We start from the raw sequence: 21,279 nt of genomic DNA, 5'->3' as shown, positions 1-21,279 counted from the left end.
GAAAAGTTTAGGCTATGAGGCTAAGTATAATGCTCCCAGAATGCTCTCTGATTAGATGCAAATGAAGTGTCATTTAGTAAAATGTTTTGATGCATGCTAGTATTTCCCAAAAATATTTCTAATGGAAAATCAGTGTAACCATTTTCAACACGATTATGGGAAGCATGAAAATAAACAAACACTGACAAAGCCAACTGATCTGACATATTTTTATAAGTCTTTTAGTTTCATCAATGCGTGTCTTGTTTTGACATGGCTTTTGTAACACTTTATTGTTGTGGGAGCTACCAGGCCCTTAACATTGTAACAAACACTGGCAAAAAAAAAAAAAAACGTTTTTGAACTCTAAAAGCACATGTTGCCACCAGTGGCATAACAAAGGCCCCGCAGCCGCCCTCCAGGGGGCCCCTTCAGCACAGCACCGGCCATGAGTGAGAGTGGAGAGGGGGCTCCTCCTTGTTCTTTGCAAAGGGGCACCCTCCAGTTTCATTACGTCACTGATTGCCACTGTAGTTCCTGACACTGAACAAAACTACTTTGTGTGCCAATATGCTCCTTGTGGAAGAGCAGAGTGCGATCACTCGCAGTAAAGCCAGCCGAAAGAGAGAGAAATAGAAGTTTAATAAAAACAAAATGTCTTTGTTAACACCAGACCTAATTAGGGGCCAAGACCCACATGTAGGTAGCTTTCTGCATGTCGCAAACAGCGACTTTCGCTGTTTGCGACGTGCAAAAAGCACATTGTGATGCACAAACCCAGTTTTGCGATTCGGTAACCTGGTTACCGAATCGCAAAACGGGTTTGCGACTCGCAATTAGGAAGGGGTGTTCCCTTCCTAATTGCGACTCGCAGTGCAATGTAGGATTGTTTTGCGGGCGCAAACCAATCGCAGTTTGCACCCATTTCAAATGGGTGCTAACACTTTCGCAAAAGGGAAGGGGTCCCCATGGGATCCCTTCCCCATTGTGAATGTCACTGTAAATATTTTTTCAGAGCAGGCAGTGGTCCTGCTCTGAAAAAATGAAACAAAAATGTTTAATTTTTCGTTTTTGTAATGCATCTTGTTTTCCTTTAAGGAAAACGGGCTGCATTACAAAAAAAAACTGCTTTATTGAAAAGCAGTCACAGACATGGTGGTCTGCTGTCTCCAGCAGGCCACCCATCCCTGTGAGGGCCGCCATTCGCAAGGGGGTCGCAAATTGCGACCCACCTCATGATTATACATGAGGTGGGCATTTGCGAACCCCTTGCGAATCACAGATGGTGTCAGGGACACCATCCTACATTCGGATTTGCGATTTGCAAATTGCGAGTCGCTCTGACTCGCAATTTGCGGGTCGCAAATCTGAAACTACCTACATGTGGCCCCAGATTCTTAAAGAAAGTCACAAAAGTGCACCCATGGTATATGTCGTACCCCTATAAAATATTTGTGAACTGTATTTTAGCATGGGTAAATACGCATGTGTAGATTTGCTCATGTGAAAATCTATCGAGCATTTGCAAGTTAATTTTCCCTCCAGCCACTTTCTTCCCAACCCTGGAAGAAGTTCTAATTCTGCCATTGTCAGGAGTAAATGTCCAACCTTTCGTATTATGGGAAAATATTAGAGAGAAGCTGGTGAAAATCTTTAAAACATGCAGGTTAGTAGGTTTGCAGACTCCAAGGCATTCCAGCCCTGGAACTATTGCTTACTGCTTCCTCCAGCCCCAGTATGCAGATCTACAGAAAGGTGGCAAAATAAGGAAATTGCTTCAGTAGGGATTGAAACTGCAAGTATTCAAGCCCTACTATGGTAGTAGCCCTGGCATAATCAGAGAGGCTATTATCAGAGCTCTTACATAATGAGATTGCTGCCATAATTTGGCGCCACACTACATGGCACCAAAGGGACAAGTAGATCTTTTTACAGGACAAGTAGATTTGAGAAGCAACCTGTCCCCTGGACAAGTAGATATTTTAATAAATTCCACACCCCTGATAGTCATGTCCAAATAGGAAATAGTTTCTTGAAAGGGCAATTTCTAGATGTTCTATCATGAAATAGGTTGGAACGTGGAAGGGAGCTGGACGAGTGTTTAAGATGTTTCTAATCAACTCAATGCTGTCTTTCTGAGCGATTTTGGTATACAATTAGATATCTAGGGTCACTAAGAGTTTGTGTGCAGGATCGAAGTCCATGTCTCCAACAAAGTTAATCATATATGTACTGTCCAGTACATATGTATTCAGAAGGGGAACATAATCCTTAATAAAAGTGTGGACATGCCCAGTGGATGAGTTGTATTTTTGTGAATTTTTGGCAAGGTATGCAATATCCGGGTCCTAGGGGATTTTTTATTAAAAGAAATTGAATTCCTGTTGTGTTGAGGAATCCTTGTTATAGACCGTGTGATGTGGTTTTGAAGATTAAAAGCTTAATATCTGTTAAAGGGTTTGAGGTCAGTACTTCTTATGTTTCAGATTGCTAAGTTGATACATGATATCTGTCTCAGATGAGTGCCTGTCTTGTATGTCAATGCCTCCTCTTTTTCAACGGGTTTAGTTATGATAAATGTGTCGAATCGCAATGTATTAAGTGACTGTGGGTCATTTGTACAACCGAAAAAATGCTGTTTGCACAGTACAAAAGCCACAATGTGACTCAGTAACTTATTACCTCATGGCATTTTGTTTTTGCGATTCAGTATTGGGAAGGATCGTGTTTAGGGGGCACCTTTTTAATACCGAATAACAATGGGATGTATGAATGTTTTGTGACCGGAATGCGCTCCCAAAACATTCATATTTTACCAATTACCAACTCCGTAGAGGAGGCTGTCACCCATTTCCAAATGTGAAGGGGTCCCCAAGGAACCGCTTCCTCTTTGTAAATGTGGCTGAAAACAATTTTCAAGAGCAGGCAGTGGTCCCATTGTCCACTGCCTACTCCTAAAAAATGAAAAGAACACTTTTCAGTTTTTTTTGTAATGCAGACCTTTTTCATTTAAGGAAAATGGGCTGCATTACAAAACAAATTGCTTTATTTAAAAAGCAATCACAGACATGGTGGTCTGCTGACCCCAACAGGCCACCATCCATGTGATTGTGGCCCTTTCCCAATGGGTCGCAAATTGCGACTTGCCTCATGAATAATGAGGCAGGTCCCTTGCGACCCATTTGGGAATCGCAGATGGTGTCAAAGACACTGTTATACATAGCTGTTTGCGATTTCCTAATAGCGAATTTCTTTGATTCGCTATCAGGAAAATCGCAAACACCAAGCTACGTACATCTGACCCTAAGTTTCTGGCCATTTAATGTTGTATGGTGTGAAGAACCTCCTGATTCTAAGAGTATTGATCTCTTCTAGTACCACCATTTAAAATGCTAAAATGTACGGTGGAATTGACTGGGTGTAAATTGAGATGCTGGCTTCAGCTGTGATGCTGATGGGGGTAGTGGAGAGCTTTTGTTGTGAAAAAAATATTGCAATCTGTGTTTCCCAAAGAAACAATACAGTTCTGAGTTGAGTTTAAAAAAGTCAATGGGTTCTCTTATCACAAGCAATAGACCCTTACTCAGTAAGGACATTTTGTCTTCCTTTAACCTATGTTGTGATAAATTGAATATTGGAATGGGTTGTGTCATAGATGGGACCGTATAGACAGAAGTTGTAGTTTTGGGATTACCATCAACTGAGCCTGTGTTTCTTTGGTGAAGCGTTCATTGACCCTCTAGACACCATTTGTAATATCTTCTACGAGTCTGATGGTATCCCGGAAACTCATTCCATGGCCTCACCCAGTTTCCCCTGTTTCCTCTGCCCCACTGGGGTTTCCCTAAGAAAGATTATGGTGTGTATTGTTGCTATTTGTGCCTTCCCTGGGGTCTTCTGGGTTAATGGAGCCTGCTGATGATTCAGAGAAGATGATCAGTCTTTTGTCTTTATGCATTCCCAAGTAATATTCCCCAGGGGGTAGGTGGGTAGGAGGCTGTGTCGGAGTATAAAAATCGTCTTGTAAGTAAGGTATGCCTTCTCTTTGCTAAAGTTTTTGATATTCTTCTGGATCTTTTCTGCCTTCTTTTTAAGTTCTATAGGACTTGTAAGGAAATGCCTCCTTGGCATGGTTACCCCCTGACTTTTTGTCTTTGCTGATGCCAAGTTATGATTTGAAAGTGTGCTGAGGCATGCTAACCAGGCCCCAGCACCAGTGTTCTTTCCCTAACCTGTACTTTTGTTTTCACAATTGGCACACCCTGGCATCCAGGTAAGTCCCTTGTAACTGGTACCCCTGGTACCAAGGGCCCTGATGCCAGGGAAGGTCTCTAAGGGATGCAGCATGTCTTATGCCACCCTGGAGACCCCTCACTCAGCACAGACACACTGCTTGCCAGCTTGTGTGTGCTGGCGAGGACAAAACGAGTAAGTCGACATGGCACTCCCCTCAGGGTGCCATGCCAACCTCACACTGCCTATGCAGTATAGATAAGTCACCCCTCTAGCAGGCCTTACAGCCCTAAGGCAGGGTGCACTATACCATAGGTGAGGGCACAAGTGCAAGAGCACTGTGCCCCTACAGTGTCTAAGCAAAACCTTAGACATTGTAAGTGCAGGGTAGCCATAAGAATATATGGTCTGGGAGTCTGTCATACACGAACTCCACAGCACCACAATGGCTACACTGAAAACTGGGAAGTTTGGTATCAAACTTCTCAGCACAATAAATGCACACTGATGCCAGTGTACATTTTATTGTAACATACACCCCAGAGGGCACCTTAGAGGTGCCCCCTGAAACCTAAACCGACTATCTGTGTAGGCTGACTAGTTCAAGCAGCCTGCCACACACCAGATATGTTGCTGGCCACATGGGGAGAGTGCCTTTGTCACTCTGTGGCTAGTAACAAAGCCTGTACTGGGTGGAGGTGCTTCACACCTCCCCCTGCAGGAACTGTAACACCTGGCGGTGAGCCTCAAAGGCTCACCCCCTTTGTTACAGCACCACAGGGCACTCCAGCTAGTGGAGTTGCCCGCCCCCTCCGGCCACGGCCCCACTTTTGGCGGCAAGGCCGGAGGAGATAATGAGAAAAACAAGGAGTCACTGGCCAGTCAGGACAGCCCCTAAGGTGTCCTGAGCTGAGGTGACTCTGACTTTTAGAAATCCTCTATCTTGCAGATGGAGGATTCCCCCAATAGGGATAGGAATGTGACCCCCTCTCCCCTTGGTAGGAGGCACAAAGAGGGTGTACCCACCCTCAGGGCTAGTAGCCATTGGCTACTAACCCCCCAGACCTAAACACGCCCTTAAATTTAGTATTTAAGGGCTCCACAGAACCTAGGAACTCAGATTCCTGCAACCTAAGAAGAAGAGGACTGCTAAGCTGAAAAACCCTGCAGAGAAGACAGAGACACCAACTGCTTTGGCCCCAGCTCTACCGGCCTGTCTCCCCCCTTCTGAAGATACTGCTGCAGCAACGCTTTCCCCAGGGACCAGCGACCTCTGACTCCTCAGAGGACTGCCCTGCTCTAGAAGGACCAAGAACTCCTGAGGACAGCGGCTCTGTTCACCAAAGACTGCAACTTTGTTTCAAAGGAGCAACTTTAAAACAACTGCGTTTCCCGCCGAAGCGTGAGACTTGCTACTCTGCACCCGACACCCCCAGCTCGACTTGTGGAGAAACAACACTTCAGGGAGGACTCCCCGGCGACTACGAGACCATGAGTAGCCAGAGTTGCCCCCCCCTGAGCCCCTACAGCGACGCCTGCAGAGGGAATCCCGAGGCTCCCCCTGACCGCGACTGCCTGTCTCCCAGATCCCGACGCCTGGTAAAGACTCTGCACCCGCAGCCCCCAGGACCTGAAGGATCGGAACTCCAGTGCAGGAGTGACCCCCAGGAGGCCCTCTCCCTTGCCCAGTTGGTGGCTACCCCGAGGAGCCCCCCCTTGCCTGCCTGCATCGCTGAAGAGACTCCTTGGTCTCCCATTGATTTCAACGACAAACCCGACGCGTGTTTGCACACTGCACCCGGCCGCCCGTGCTGCTGAGGGTGTACTTTCTGTGCTAACTGGTGTCCCCCCCGGTACCCTACAAAACCCCCCTGGTCTGCCCTCCGAAGACACGGGTACTTAGCTGCTGGCAGACTGGAACCGGGGCACCCCCTTCTCCATTGAAGCCTATGCATTTTGGGCACCACCTTGAACTCTGCACCTGACCGGCCCTGAGCTGCTGGTGTGGTAACTTTGGGGTTGCTCTGAACCCCCAACGGTGGGCTACCTTGGACCCAAACTTGAACCCCGTAGGTGGTTTACTTACCTGCAAAAACTAACTAACTCTTACTCCCCGCAGGAACTGTTGAAAATTGCACTGTCTAGTTTTAAAATAGCTATATGTGATTTATGTGAAGACTGTATATGCTGTTTTGATTATTCAAAGTTCCTAAAGTACCTTCCTGCAATACCTTTCATTTGAAGTATTACATGTAAAATTTGAACCTGTGGTTCTTAAAATAAACTAAGAAAATATATTTTTCTATACAAAAACCTATTGGCCTGGAATTGTCTCCGAGTGTGTGTTTCTCATTTATTGCTTGTGTATGTACAACAAATGCTTAACACTACTCCTTTGATAAGCCTACTGCTCGACCACACTACCACAAAATAGAGCATTAGTATTATCTCTTTTTGCCACTATCTTACCTCTAAGGGGAACCCTTGGACTCTGTGCATGCTATTCCTTACTTTGAAATAGTGCATACAGAGCCAACTTCCTACAGCACTGAATTCAGAGATGGTCTTATTAAGTTTTTCTAAGACTTGTTTGGCTTCTAAACTATCAATACCAAGCAATGATTTCTCTAAATCCGCTACAACTCTTTACTATGTTCAAGTGAAGTTCCTATGCCCAGCACCAACCAGTGTCTTGAACACGTTGTGGCAATATGGCTGAAGCTCCCCTTGAAATGTTTGCCTTTTCTAAGGATTCCTGGGGCGTTGCGGACTTGAAGACCTAGTGGAATAATCAGAGCTTTTAGGTACTCAGTGAGCATACGGGCATCCAGCTTCAATGCCTATGTGCTTCTTTTTTGCCTCCTCTAATTTGTCTACCAATACTTGTCTGGGCTTGCTGTTGAAAGGATGTATTAGAAGAAAAAAGGGTCGGGCCACTAATGACCTATTACTCTGCGTTGAGTTGCTTCTCTCTATCTGACATTTTAGTGAGTGCTTTGGAGAGTAATTGGTGACTGAGAAAAAATATATTGTGAAACAATAGCCCAATTGTTCCAATATGGGGAATAACACACTCAAAGAATATGTCTAAAGAGTAGAAATAGAAAAACACCTCTAAATAAAGGGTAAAGCAATTAAGGAAACTTAAATGCTCTTGCGGTATTTCACCACACAATTACACTGTTTAAAAATAAGAGCAACCCAAATGTTCACGTGAACTTGGGCATCTTTACTTATTGATATGAAACAACTCTTCTTGTGAAACTCATTTGATTTTTTATATATATATATATATATATATATATATATATGGTACAGCAGGAAAATGCAAAGAAAAATTTTCATTTAGACAGTACAATCTGTCTGGCATAAGTCCATAATCCACAGTGCAACCAGTCAAAATCTTGTCATATGTATCAAGAAGGTTTTTGTTATTCATAGATGTCAAAAACCAACATAGATTTAAATTTTGACCAAACAAAATAGTGAAAAATTGCATCCCAAGTGAAACACACCAAAAAGGTTCCTGTAACCGTGACTATAGCTTGTGTGTTCATAGAGAGTCATAGACAGCCACAGGTGATAGCAATACAAATGTGCACACTGGGCAAATTCCTATGCAAGATAAGCAATACAAGAGTCTGTCTTTTTGAAGTGTCGACTGCGTTTCGACCCATACAGGGAGACCAGGGTCTCATCAGGAGATAGGATAACATGAGGGACAAATGAAGCACATTTCTTTTTTAAAGAACTCAAAGCTGTGATGGATCACAGCTTGTAACCTGCTAAGTGAGGCAGTTGGCCCCACAACCTACCCAGTGTGTATGCTGTCCTTTTGTTGACCCTGGGGAGATTTACAAAGGCATATTTGGTGTTCTGCACCAGAGGGATTCCTTATTTTATTTTTACTGCAGGGTGCTCATAAAGAGTTTCCCAAGAAGCGCAAGTGTTTCTGTTTTTTTTTGTTTACTGTTTTGATGTCATTACAGTAATGCTTGTTTTAGTCTTCTACTTTGGGAGAGGTATCGTTGGACAGGGGAGAATCTCCCCTTTCCAATGCTGTCTTTAAACAGTGTATCCAAGCTTGGGGATCGCCACTGAAGAGCAATTGCTAAGCAGGGATCCACCCTCTAGGCCCCAGGGACTGGGGGAGTGATGCTGTAGGCAAGGACTTGTGCTCCTTCACCCATAAATATTTATGTTTTTCTCCCCCCAGGGGGTAGATTGAGGTGATTATCCTTGATCTGCCCACCCCCAGTCCAAGAAGGCCCACAAGGCATCAGGGAATGTTTAAACAACAAATATATATAGGGGAGGGGGCTGCCCACTATGGGCATGATTATGCCCCCACCCAAAAAAAAATGCAACAACATTCATTCTGCCTAACCCTAGTCTACCCACTAGACACCAGGGAATATTCTTTCTATATTAAAATATAGGGGTGGGGGCTGCTGTGCCCTCACCCCAGGGGAGTGGATACCCCTGGGGCAGAAAGCCCACCTTACACCAAGGAGCATTGCTTTTGATAAAATAAAAATAGGCATGGGGTTGCTCCCACCAGAAATAAATGTGCTGATAGTCTTTCTGCCTCCTACCCCACCCCACCCCACTGCACACCAGAGAAATAAAACGAAAAAATAGGGCTGGGGTGCCTGCAAGACTATGCCCTGGCTCAAAAGTCCTTCTGCCCCTGTTAGACGGATAGGGGCAATTGCCTCACAATATGCTCCACCAGCCGTAGGGGTAAGAAAGCCCACTAGACCCCAGGGCTTGCATATATGCAGTATTTTATGTGAGGGAGCACACCACCTCACCTGCAGGCCAGTAGGCTTTTGCCCCGTCTCCCATCCCCCCCCCCCCATCCCTCTACTGTGCCTGGAAAAGCGGTATTTACCCCCACCTGGCCAGGCAGAAATCCCACTAAATACCAGGAATTTCAAACCAGTGCCAAAACAAAAGGGGGACGGCCTTCTCTGGCATTGAGCCGTACCCTTGCCCCAGAAGGGGCCAAATGTCTTTCTACAGGTCAGAGGTTTGACCCAGTGCTGGAAGTTATCCCATAAATGCTTGCAGGTGGGGGTGTAAAAAAAAGTCCACCTGACAACAGGGATTTTGCCTTAGGGGAATAAGAAGCAGTGCAGGTGTTGCTCTCTGACATTGGCCACTTCCCCATCTCAATTGGAAGAAAACTGTTTTTCTGCCCAACTAAGTAGGGAAGCTACTGGTAAGGTTTTATCAGATATCTTCATAAAAATGTAGAAATGTACATAGTTAATTAGCAGGCAAGGATATTGTATTCATTGTGTAATTGCTTTTATAAGTCAGATAGGGTAAATATTTCTGACTTGATTAGAAGGTGCTAGTAATGCCATATTATGTGGAGAGGTACCTACTCTCAAACTCCTTCCTTACTGTTTGATGACTCCAGCAAATAAGGACCATTTGCTCCTTATCGCTTTGCTGTGAAATTGTACCACATGTGCTGTAACAATGAGAGTTGGGGCTTTCCAAAGGAGTTCTAAGACCAATCTTGACTTTGTTATGAAAAAAAATTGAAATTTGATTTAGCATTAATGCAAATGTGGCTTCACTTCTATTTATTGAGAATTCTGCATCTTGAGATAAGACATGAAGGTTTTGGGGGGGGGAGCGGCGGAAACGATAACCAAACTACTATGTCTTGATGCAAACAAGCTTTAAGGAAGTAGTGGAAGTTCAGTTCTCTAATGTTATTGAAGAGCCACAGTTGTTGACAAATTTGGTTAGTGAGGTGCACATATGCAGCAGTGAAGCCTGCTGATTTGCAGACATGTACAACGTGTGACTTTCCTAATTTAATGACAATCTGAATTTCTAGGTCTGAAGTGTTGAAACTGAGATGTGGTTGCTAGTTGTATGAAAACAGATCCACCACATGTGCAATATAGCCACCATGCACATACGACTAGTGTCCTAATGTGTATTTGTTGGGACCTAGTGTAATATAGGAAGGATGCTGTAGAGCATGAGGTCAATTCTCTGCATTAAAAATAATAATAATAATAATAATAAAGATGAAAAAAGTTAGGAGGTGGCTAAATGATAGCGTGAAGGGATGTGTTCTTGTGCCCAGTTCCTAGCTCTGGACATCAAATCCCATCTGCCTCCAGTAAAGACTCAACCCAATGGATGATGGAGGAAAGACAGTTAAGGAGACCTACCCGACCTGCAAGAGGAGGTTCTACCCGGTAGAAGAGGCTTGAACAGTTCCTATTGCCGGTGAGGCCAAGATAGTGGTTGCGATAAATTCTTATGGGGCGCCCAGGGCTTGGTTGAAAAAGACATCACACACTTATCTGACAGACGTGGAAGGGTTCCAGGTCCCACCGGACCAGCAAGGTGAGAGTAGATTGAGCACACTCTGAGCCAAGTGTTGGTGAGTGGAGGGAGTGCACGCTGGCTGGTACCCAGCAGTAGCTACATTGGTAGGGTACTGCCTAGGTGTGAGGAGAGCAACAAAACCATGACTTCAGTCGGGCACAACGATTAGAGATGTGTTACATGAGCAGAAGGGGCTGTATGCTGAGTCCTGGGCCCTTATCTGAGTGACTTAAGGATATGAAGAAACACATATCTAGCGTGGTACAGTGAACCTTAAAATAAAAAAAGGAATGAACTTATAGCACGATTAATCCTGAAGGTGTTGTGACATGCATGGTCACTTATTGCTGGGCAGTGTACAGAATTGAAGGCCTGACACATGATTATATAATTTGGGGGAATGCTTTACTATGAACAGCAGATAAGCAACCATGGATCTGGGTGAATGTTGCCAAAGAAAGGATTGCAAAAAGCCCTGTTGCTGTACTTGTTGACCAGTGCAAAGAATGCAGCGGCTGTAATGCCTATCATCAAGGAGGATCAGTAAATCAGTCTGATTGTTTTCAAGCAGGAGCTACTGGAAAATTAAAAAAACACAGAGACAATAGTTTGATGAATTTCCGCAAGGTCTAACCTCCAAGATTGTGGACCTCCGGCAGGATGTGGACTCGGTAGGCACAAGCATACTGGAAGTTGAGAGCCGGATGGATGCAGCTGGAGCCTGCTTGACATTAAAGAAGCAGAGAATGATCACTTTCTATAGAACATGAAAGTAACCTTGATGAGACGGACAGCGTTCAAGGTAGATCATGGCGAAACTGAGGTCTGAAAACATAAGACAGTGATGATCACATCCGTTAAAAATAATGTTCCTTGATGATGGAGGCTCCTACCATCTTTTGGACAGAATAGTAATGGCTACCAGAGCGGAGACAGAGACTGAACTGACCCAGGTGGTTAGACCACAAGTGGAGCTATGGTAGTAGCAGAGGGGGCCAAGGAGAACTGAAAGAGATTACTGAGATTGTATGAGAAATTCCAATGACCGCTAAGTGGGTATCCGGGAAACAGACACTTGAACTAAGAAATAATGCCAGTTAATGAGATGTAGATTGGAATGAAGGTCTACTAAAGCTTGGAACACAGGTTGTGGTTTCTTAGGTAAGCCATATAGATATGTTTGATGGCAGAAGTTATTTTCAAACTGAGTTAGGTGTTCGGTGAAAATATTGAAGTGAGTTTATAATGCTCTGCCAGGAAGAGCGAGCGGGGTCCCAGTTGCTCTCGATAAGCATCACCATGGCATTTGACTTGGCTCCCAATAGGGGTAGGTAGGGCTGAACTGGAGGTGGTGATTGGGGCATGGTTAGAATGTTTCTGCCACTTCTATGGTCGTAGGCTTGATTATCTTTCTTTGGTATTTTCAGGCTATTTACAAATTGTACGGGTTGATTGTTCAGTTGGAGACATATAGGGGAGATTTGGAAAAACAGGCATCCTTGTAATGGAGAGCAAAGCTTGTGGGGGAACTCAGGTTGAAGAAGGAGATGGAACTGCAGGTCTAAAAAGGAGGAGCAGCAGAAGAAAATGGGGGTAAGGAGACTGAGAAATTAGTTTTGGATTCATTCCGAGACTTAACAGTATACACACAACTTTGTAAACCCTTGTATATACCGATACGTAGCCCATGGGGAAGATTGTCTCTTTAAATACAAAAAGTCTCAGTTCCTGCTGAAGAAAAGGGTAGTCTGGGGCCACTGTCAATTAGTCCCCGGGCATCCTGTTGCTGCAGGAACCGCATTTGAAATTGAGCAAAAAGGGCTACATTAAACACAAAGAAAACCTGATTATTTATGCCTCGGCATATACCAAATACAAGGGAGTTGCTACTTTTCTGAAAAGGGGAATGGCTTTTCAGAATTTAAGCAGGAAGACCGATAAAGAGGGGTAGGTTCCTGATCAGATGGGGTTTGATAGCTGGAAAGCTGTTGACTATTGCTATGGTTAATACTCCCATGGTTACCCAAGACACTTTCATAAAAAGATTTTTAGCGAAGCTTGCAGCAGTAACTTGCTCACTCCCCCATTCATTTTAATAGTGCCTTTACTTTGGTGCTACAGAGGGGTAGTTTTTAACATCTACAGCACAGGTTCCCAACCTTTTGACTTCAGTGGACCCCACCTTTCAGTACTGGAACCGGGGGACTCCCACTGAATCATTATTGGAATCCGGGGACCCCCCCACTGAGTCATTACTGAAAACTGGGGACCTAATCTGTTAATATTACTGAATTTTCTAAGCAGTCGTGGACCCCCTGAGGAGGCTTTGTGGACCACCAGGGCTCCCTGGACCACAGGTTTGGAACCACTGACCTAGAGAGTCTGTAGATGTGGGATGGTTGCTTATCTGTTCAAAGTTGGCACAACTAAGTGGTTCATTCAGTGAAAAGTTGATCTCGGTGTTTGAGCAAAAAAAGGGCTTCAGTTTGATCAGCTAAAATACTAGGGATTCCACCCATGAGCGAAAGTGGCCGCCATAAGAGAGATGCTTTCTTGACTGGTGGGCTTTAGATTTATCGTCTCCAGAATCTGTGCAGGATAAATCCTATTGTTGTTCCCATATGGGCACATATGATTATGACAAAGGACTGGGTGTCATGAGAGAAGAATTTATTTAAAGTTCTTGCTGCCTAAGAATTCATGAGACACATTATAAGGTTCTGTATCTCCTGGCGTTACCCTTTGGTGAAGGTGCACCATATGTACCCTTCTCCTAGTCTCCTATGCTGAAGAAGGTGCTGGGGAACGGTGATAAATTACATATGTGGTGGGAATGCTCCCTAGCTACTTCCTTTTTGGGAGATATTGTGGAAGGTAGTCCTGTAATGATCTATCCCATTGGAACCAGGGGTTATGGTTTTAGGCCTGAGACCTCTTGGACGTGTCTAAATCTGACCAACACTTGCTGCTGTAAATGTGGCTATACTTTCCTATCAGAAAATAAACTGAATCACCCTTCTTGTCTCCGTGTTATCTTTGATTACAGGCCATCCTAGCAATGGGGCATCTGATTAGTAACGTGAAAGGGAGTCATTTACAGTTTGAGAGTATGTGGCTTACATTGCTTCAGCATTTAACTAAAAGGGCTCCTAAACACAATATGCCCCCAAAGATGGAGAGCGATGGGATTATTCCTCTGAAAACGCACAGTGGAGGCGATGATTCAGTTGCTGGGGTTGGGACTGATAACTGGTATTGAGATCCTCATCATACCTCTTACCACAATGTTCCTCGGGGTAAGTGGGGAGAGAGGGTAAAGGGGGAGAGCCAGGGAATACTTGGCTATGACTCTGTAACTCTAGTCTTTTTATTTTTTAAATCTTTATTTTCATTTTAATCACACAGATCAGGCATATACACACATCAAGTACTAACCAGAGGTATCATGAGCACAGGACGTAGTTATGTTTAGGGAGACACTTGGTTTTCTGACATCATATCAGTCAGCACACAAGGTTAATTCTTCCACTTGATCGATCCACCCCATCCCCCCTTCATACAGTTCAAGTTCTAGTCTTCCTGACCTGGCTCACCACCAGATTTTAGGAGGAATGGTTGAGTGCAGCTAGGTAAGCGTGTAAAGCAGCCCATATATCCTTAGGTCTGGAAGTGGGTGGAAACAACTAACTATATACATTGGCATTTTCAGCACATGTGGTGAGGTCACTGATCAACTGGGCGTATCTGGGGACTGTCTTCATTTTTCCGTTCCTGACCACCCTTCGTTTACTAAGCATCAGGGCTGATGCAACAGATTTTTGATAGGGCTTTGGCACATTTTTGACATAAAGGATCAGTGCCATCATTGGTGTTAATGTCAGTTCTGGGCTGGCCATGTCCCAAAGTTCATTGGCAAGCTTCTGCCAGTAGGAGTGGACTCAAGAACACGACCAAGCCATGTGGAGGAATCCAGCATCTGGTGCGGAACAGCACCAGCGTGCAGCATTTGCTGAAAGACCATATTGCAACATAGCCTCTGGGGTGCAATGAGCCCTTTGAATAAACCTGACCTTGATAAATCTGTCCTCCATCAGAGAAGACACTGTTGTTCTGTTCACAACTATATGTCCAGTGTACATTTCTTATATCATGCCAGAGTTCAGGTTCTTATCCCTGCTTCGTGGGGAGTGTGCGATTTTTAATAATTGTATAGTGGTATACAGACCAGTGACCAACCAGATGGGTATGGGGTTAGTAATAAGAATTGTAAGCAGCTGACACTCATTTAGTTCTGCTGGGAAGGATGGATAAACCTTTTTTTTATGCACAGAAGAGATTGAAAGGTGTGCATTTCAGGTAGTTAGGCTAGGGCATAAATTGATTATCAGCAAATAGATCACCATTAGTATGCAGTGCTTTTGCTAGTCATTGCCGCTGTATGAGTATGTTTCACTTACGGCAGTGAGGTTAGTGAGTCTGGCCCAGGCCCTCCCTGTGCATTTGACAGTGTATACATTTCCTCTTTGGAACATGACCAGTTCAGTAGGACATTTCGAAAAAAATAGGCAAACCCAGTAACCCCTGGACCCGTGTATATAAATGCATCTCTGATGCAAGTTGGTGTCATCCTTCTCCTATGTTCTAATTCATTGGAAGATTTATTCCCTGTCTGAAATACAGTTCTTAATGAATGAGTTGAAAAACATATTGTAACTCTGGGAAGACCCAATTGATTTTTTTCTAATTAAAGTAGATGTGATGACTCATGGGGATCAACATACTTTTGACTGTGAATAGGAAACATTGTAAAAGAAGTCATATGAAACGTCATAACATCAATTTATATTTTAGGGTACTACCTAGAATAAAGACTTCTGTCCTGATGATGACCCTTTAAAGATTTGTTCTTCTAAATGGGGTCTCAACGTCAACATAATTAATTTTGGATTATTGTTTAACATGGATAGTGACTTCTGGACACCTAGATTGAAGGGGTCTTTCTAAAGATCACTATTTTTAACCGCAATTTTGTATATATTGTGCATAACACTTTGGCACTTTTTCTTTCACACCAATCACGTTCATTGCGCTGTCACTTATGAGCACCTAAATATTTTGAAATAGTTGGATATTTAAAAATTATTTCTATAAAATCTTATTTGATTAAAAAAATTGTATATATTCGATTAACCTGATTCAGTTATAATGTTTACTGATTTATTTGCCGTGGAAATTAAGGGCTACACTTCCCCCTTGGGGCCAAAATAGTTTTACTTGCTTTAGTTCAGTAGGACAGCAAGTCGTATGGATGTAAGAGTAATCAGCCCCACTGTAACTCTGTTCTTAAGCTATGTTTTTGGTGCTGTCAATTGTCCTACTTTTGAAAAATCTGAAAAAAACCTTTGGACAAATATGTGCATAATGAGATGTGTCACTACTATCATCTTAATTTTTCTTTACAACAGAGTGAAGCCAAATATATTTTCATACATGGGAACAAAAGATAAAAGGGCCATAACCGTCCAGGAGATTGCAGTTCTGAAGTAAGTGAGCTTGTGTTATTCGAAAGTAATCTATCAATCTTATTTTTTGTGAAAGGTATTTCCTGAAAACACAGTGATAAAATGTGAGTGGGACAAACTTAAACAAAGAGTCTCTAAACTGGGCCTGACCAAGTTTGAAGTGATCAGAACAGTTGCATATCCATAGCACCACCGGGGCCCTCCTAAATTGGCCAAAATAGGTATTTGACAATACCTGTTGGCCACAAAAGATAGCATCTGTGCTGTGAGATTAATTATTTTCCTTATCTGTTTTCCCAAACAAAAGATGCCAATCATTTCAACTGATTCTAGAGTTGTGAGGTCAGGGGATACTGAGGAGCGTGGCATCATGTATACCTCAAACAAATCTCTGGTCACTTATGTGCAGGAAGTTGTGAAAAGATCCTCTGACGCACGTTCTTTAATCAACATGAGAAGGTGCTCATAATTGGCTAGTTGAAGAAGCTGCATTGTCACTAAGTTTACTGTTAAACACACGCGCCCACCATAAACAGAAATGGAGAAATGAGACTACAGTTGAAGTTCATGATTACCGAAACCAGAAAGGCACCAAAGAGGACAAATGTGTAAGATATACAAGTTTTTTTATTTTTTTTTTATTTTTATTTTTTACCACTGTTGTCTGTACAAAATCCTTAAACTATTACAGATGAATGGAGGATACATGAAATAAGTGTATTTTTTTAAAGTCTGAATGTATTTGATTTTACGCTTTGTTATGGAAAGATCAAATAATTCCAATTCTAGCCAAAGGATGACCTCCAAATCGTGATTGGAAGCAGGATCAACCCATAACACCATTAGAAACTGTGACAATAGTTTCACTACACAACAATTAATTCAGTGACACATCACCCACAATAATGCAACGTTACAGTTCAAAGGAATTGGGTTTCCGTCTGGGGGCATTATGTACCAGTTGTGGCTTAGTGCTGGATATCAAATAAAAAAGTGTAATATCTGTCATTTTTACAAAGTAATTCTTAAAATTAGATATATAACTTTATTTTCTCATCAGCATTAATCTCTGGCCTCCAAATAATATCATTATGAACAAAAGGTACTTGATTGCTGTGGGTGGCAACGTTGTTCCAACTATACTGACACAATTGAATTTAGAATCTATTAGCATGTGACAATATTGCATTACTCCTGTTAATGTAGCATGTTGCCATCTGATAAACTAGACCTTAAATGTACTCCTCCACAAGACTAAATACATCAGAGTTATTCTTTAACAAGCCCTTAAACCGAGTCATTCTAGTCTAATGAACTACATAATAGACGGAGCAGTGAGAGCCTATTATATCAACTTGTATTTCAAGTTGAAGGTTTGAGCAAGATATATACTGTTAACTCAACCAAAACGTCTTAATATTATGAGGCTATGATCAGACCATTTACGTAGCCTCCGGGGAGAGGATAAATGGAGAAGATAGAATAGCTTAAATGAAAATTCATTCTTCCCATATATATAAACCCAGTTAGCTTTTTCCTAAGCTGCTGTAGATCTGCTTCTTATTTCATCCACTTATGTTTAGCACAATATGCATATTGAATGAAGGGCCAAATAAATAATTACATTCTGTTTTTCATCAGAATGATCTTATAAAGTGACTGCAGCTATCAGAGGAACTTTCTATTTTCCTCAATGCAAACGTGTGTCTCATTTACCTCCTTGATATATTTCTTTAGTGAAAATGAATATACAGTCTGTTTGGCTTTCAATTTATTTTTGATTATTTGCTTTTATTTATCATGTATATCTCTCTTTATATAGAATCACTGCACAAAGACTTGCTCACTTAAACAAATGTCTGATGAATTTGAAACTTGGAAACTTCAGATACAAGAATTTCCCATTGAAATTGGGAGAGCTCCAAGGAAACACCTTCACGATTGTCCTCAGGTACAAATGTTGTTATTAATAGTTAATACCTCTGCTCGCCAATAAAAACACTGGAGTTTGAGTGCTCATGGAGTGTGGAGGAAAAGTCAAAGAGTCATTTTTAAATTGAGGCAGTAGATGGGCCTCGGGTGCTTGTCTGAAACTCAGCCAGCTGTTGCTCTTTAATAAAACCGAGTGCACATGAGTTACATAACATGGCCCACTTTACAATCCAACGGAGCACTGCACAGGAGAGTAGTATAAAAATGTAGCTTGGCAGGGTAGGACAGGATGCCCAGGGCGTGACAGGACGCCATAGAAAGGGTCCTACAGGGTAGGGTGACATTAGTGGAGGTAATTGAGAAAGTGAAGGATTCAGGTGAAACGAGTGGCTGGGAAAGTGAGGTGCTCCTTGAAGAGTTCTGCATGGTGAAGGGTTGTATTGTAAGGAGGTTTCAGAAAGTTGACAGCCAGGTCTGGCGAGTGGAAATAACAGCACCTCGAATTTGAGGCATATTTTATTGATTTGTTTCTTGTGCACTCACAGTGAACTAGCAATGGCTTCCTCTAAGTGTAATTGGGGCTCACTGAAAGGTGCACCTGAGGGCGGGGTGGTGGGGAGGTGGTTAATTGACCGAACGACTTCCATTACCTATGCTGCTAATCAATCTGTGAGGTTCATTTGGCTACCAGAGGCAGATCCGCTAGAGTAAAAGATACCTATAGGGGAATGTGTATGACATGTCTTCCATAGATAAGTAAATCTTAACATTTTCTGGATGGCTAACACACACATTGGCTTCACTGAGGAAGCAGTGAGTCTCTACCTAGTGGTGCCTCAGAGTGTCCTTGAGTATTTTAATTTGCTGAGAATGTGACATGCACATTTACTGCCTTTCACTGCTACGAAGCACAATAAAATTGCATACTGGAGCTAAAAAAGGATCAGAGGATTGTCAAGCAAGCCCAAATTTGTAACTGTTTTCTCTGATATGCTGCTGTCTATGTTAAATAAAGTTGTAGTACTGAACTAGCAAGGTGCTCATGTCCGAACTCACCATAGTGTTTTGAATAAAGGAAGAAACAACAAAACCTATTAAGTAACTTGGATACAACGACTTGATTCACAAAGGTAAATTTACACTTTTGTGAAAGTTTACACTTCCTGAAACTTTGCTACTTTTTAGTATTCACAAACTACAGGTGTAATTTTACTACTAGTACAATTACTGTCATAAAAGTAGTAAAATTGTATTCATAATTTGTAAATACAAAAACCGTAGTAAAGTTACATAAGCACACACCTTTGGTCAGTTTACATTTGCTGTAGTAACCTCACTACTGTTCTGGTATTTACAAACTACGTGTGTAATTTTACTACTCGTAAAATTACAGTTGTACAATTACTAGTATTACTAGTAGTTAAGTTGCATAGTTAGTTGGTGGATACCAAAACAGTGGAAAAGTAACTACTGCAAGTGTAAAGTTATACAAAAGTGTAAGTTTACCTTTGGAAATTAGGCTGATTATTTGTGAAGTATTTACCCTATTCTGTTCAGCAAGCCCAAGTGCCAAACACAGCCTTTTAACCTGGGTACATAAGGAAAAGTAGAGTTTTGGGATGTTTGCTGTCCAGCGCAATAAAAATGAAAACATGGGGCGTAATAGATTGGCTGTGATGTTCAATGGAAAAATGAAGCAACTGTGGCATGCATAACAGTGGGCAAGTGCATTACTGCTGCTTGTTGGCTCACATATTGTAATTTGCCCTGTTTAGTGAGTAGTGGAGTCAACCAGTATACTTTTGGAAATGTTATGGCTATCATACTCTGAGAGGTGTGTTAAAAGGGAGTTCTAAAACATAAGCCTGAAATGTAGTCTTCAGGGACGGTCTCTTTTGGTTAAAAGGCATTTTCTCAATTTATAGCTTTAGAGCACAGGCTTCTGTTCAAGATACGTTGAAGTCCCCTATGTGGTCTGAAAAAGGTTTGCTAAGAGAGAGTATAGCAAACGTACGGTCATCTTATCTAGGATCGTGCCTTGTTGAATTGATCCGAACATATTGTGGATATTTAAAAGATTGTGCATATCAAGCAAACTAGATGAATTTTCATGAAAGAAAAATTGCATATTACATCACACATCGTCTTGTACTGTTGAGGTGTCAGGAATATCTTTATCACATGGTAGCAAAAGAGATGAGATTCAAATTTTAAATTTTAGAACTGTATTGTAACATGAGTGATTAGACTTTATAACTACCGAAAATTAATCTTAGAACATATTGTTTTATATATACAGCTTTCAATCAAGAATGTAAACTCTGGCTAAAACTCTGATGCTTGTTAATACAGCACTTTTGAAGTGCCATGATCTATTCATTAGCTAGAAAGGGACTACAGTTTGTGGGCAGATTTGTGCAGTTTATGGATCAGCTAGTTAAAATGGTTTAAAATTTTAGCAGGCAAGAAAAAATGGCATTGAAGTAGTAATATGTCGTGCATTGTTTATCAGTTGGGCTCACAAAATAGAGGATGCGTTGATTTTACAAATTCAACAAGTAATTTTTTATTTTTATTTCTGTTGACTATTTCTAACCTTGGATTCATCAACTTGTGAATCAAGGCAGATACCAGACTGGATCTAAAAACTCTTGTAGTAGCAATCAGCCCCCCACAATGACTCCTTCCGCCTCCGGATATGACACTACATTCAGGCACCATCCATTCGGGCCGTTGTCATTTTTTTTTCTGTGCCTTTTAGTGCAGATCCACAGCTGCACTCCTGCCGTTTTTAACACTTTTACCAAAGCTTTTTTACTTCTACAATATATTTGGCTATGTGCAGTGATGTCACCCCCCAAAAATGACAGTTTTTTAACAATGTCATGCATGCTGAAAATAGATGTTGGTTATAGACACACAGACACAGTGCCTGGTCACCAAACATGATACCATGTCTTGTGACAAAGGCTCCCCGATGCACTCCAAAGCTATCAGGGATCGTGAAACCAAGCTCTTCGTTAACAAGTACAGGCAGGTTTGGTCTCGATCCTGTTCACAAGACTCATTCAAGTCCAGATCACCCTCAGCAGCTAAGTTGAAGTCTAGAGATAAGTCGGAGCAAACATGGCTCTTTAATGTCCAGGCACTTACGTGCTAGAGGGAGGTCATGAAACCAGTGTTCAGAAAAACACCGCTATGCCTTCTTCTTCAGCCAGACACCTGATCCTGAAGCCAACATGCCCAGGTTTCC

General features: G+C 42.3%; 1 protein-coding gene across 1 annotated transcript in view; it reads left to right on the top strand.

The window, feature by feature from the left end:
- PUS7 (pseudouridine synthase 7) overlaps window positions 1–21,279 on the top strand; it is a 255,751-nt gene that overhangs the window by 116,342 nt on the left and 118,130 nt on the right. Inside the window, exons 7-8 of the mRNA XM_069229854.1 lie at window positions 16,038–16,115; window positions 17,917–18,045. Of these exons, the coding sequence (XP_069085955.1) occupies window positions 16,038–16,115; window positions 17,917–18,045 (207 nt within the window). The remainder of the gene's footprint in view (window positions 1–16,037; window positions 16,116–17,916; window positions 18,046–21,279) is intronic.

The sequence above is a fragment of the Pleurodeles waltl genome, chromosome 4_1 (assembly GCF_031143425.1).
Source record: "Pleurodeles waltl isolate 20211129_DDA chromosome 4_1, aPleWal1.hap1.20221129, whole genome shotgun sequence".
In the NCBI taxonomy this organism is placed as follows: Eukaryota; Metazoa; Chordata; class Amphibia; order Caudata; family Salamandridae; genus Pleurodeles; species Pleurodeles waltl.
This window is presented reverse-complemented; position numbering and strand designations above follow the sequence as displayed.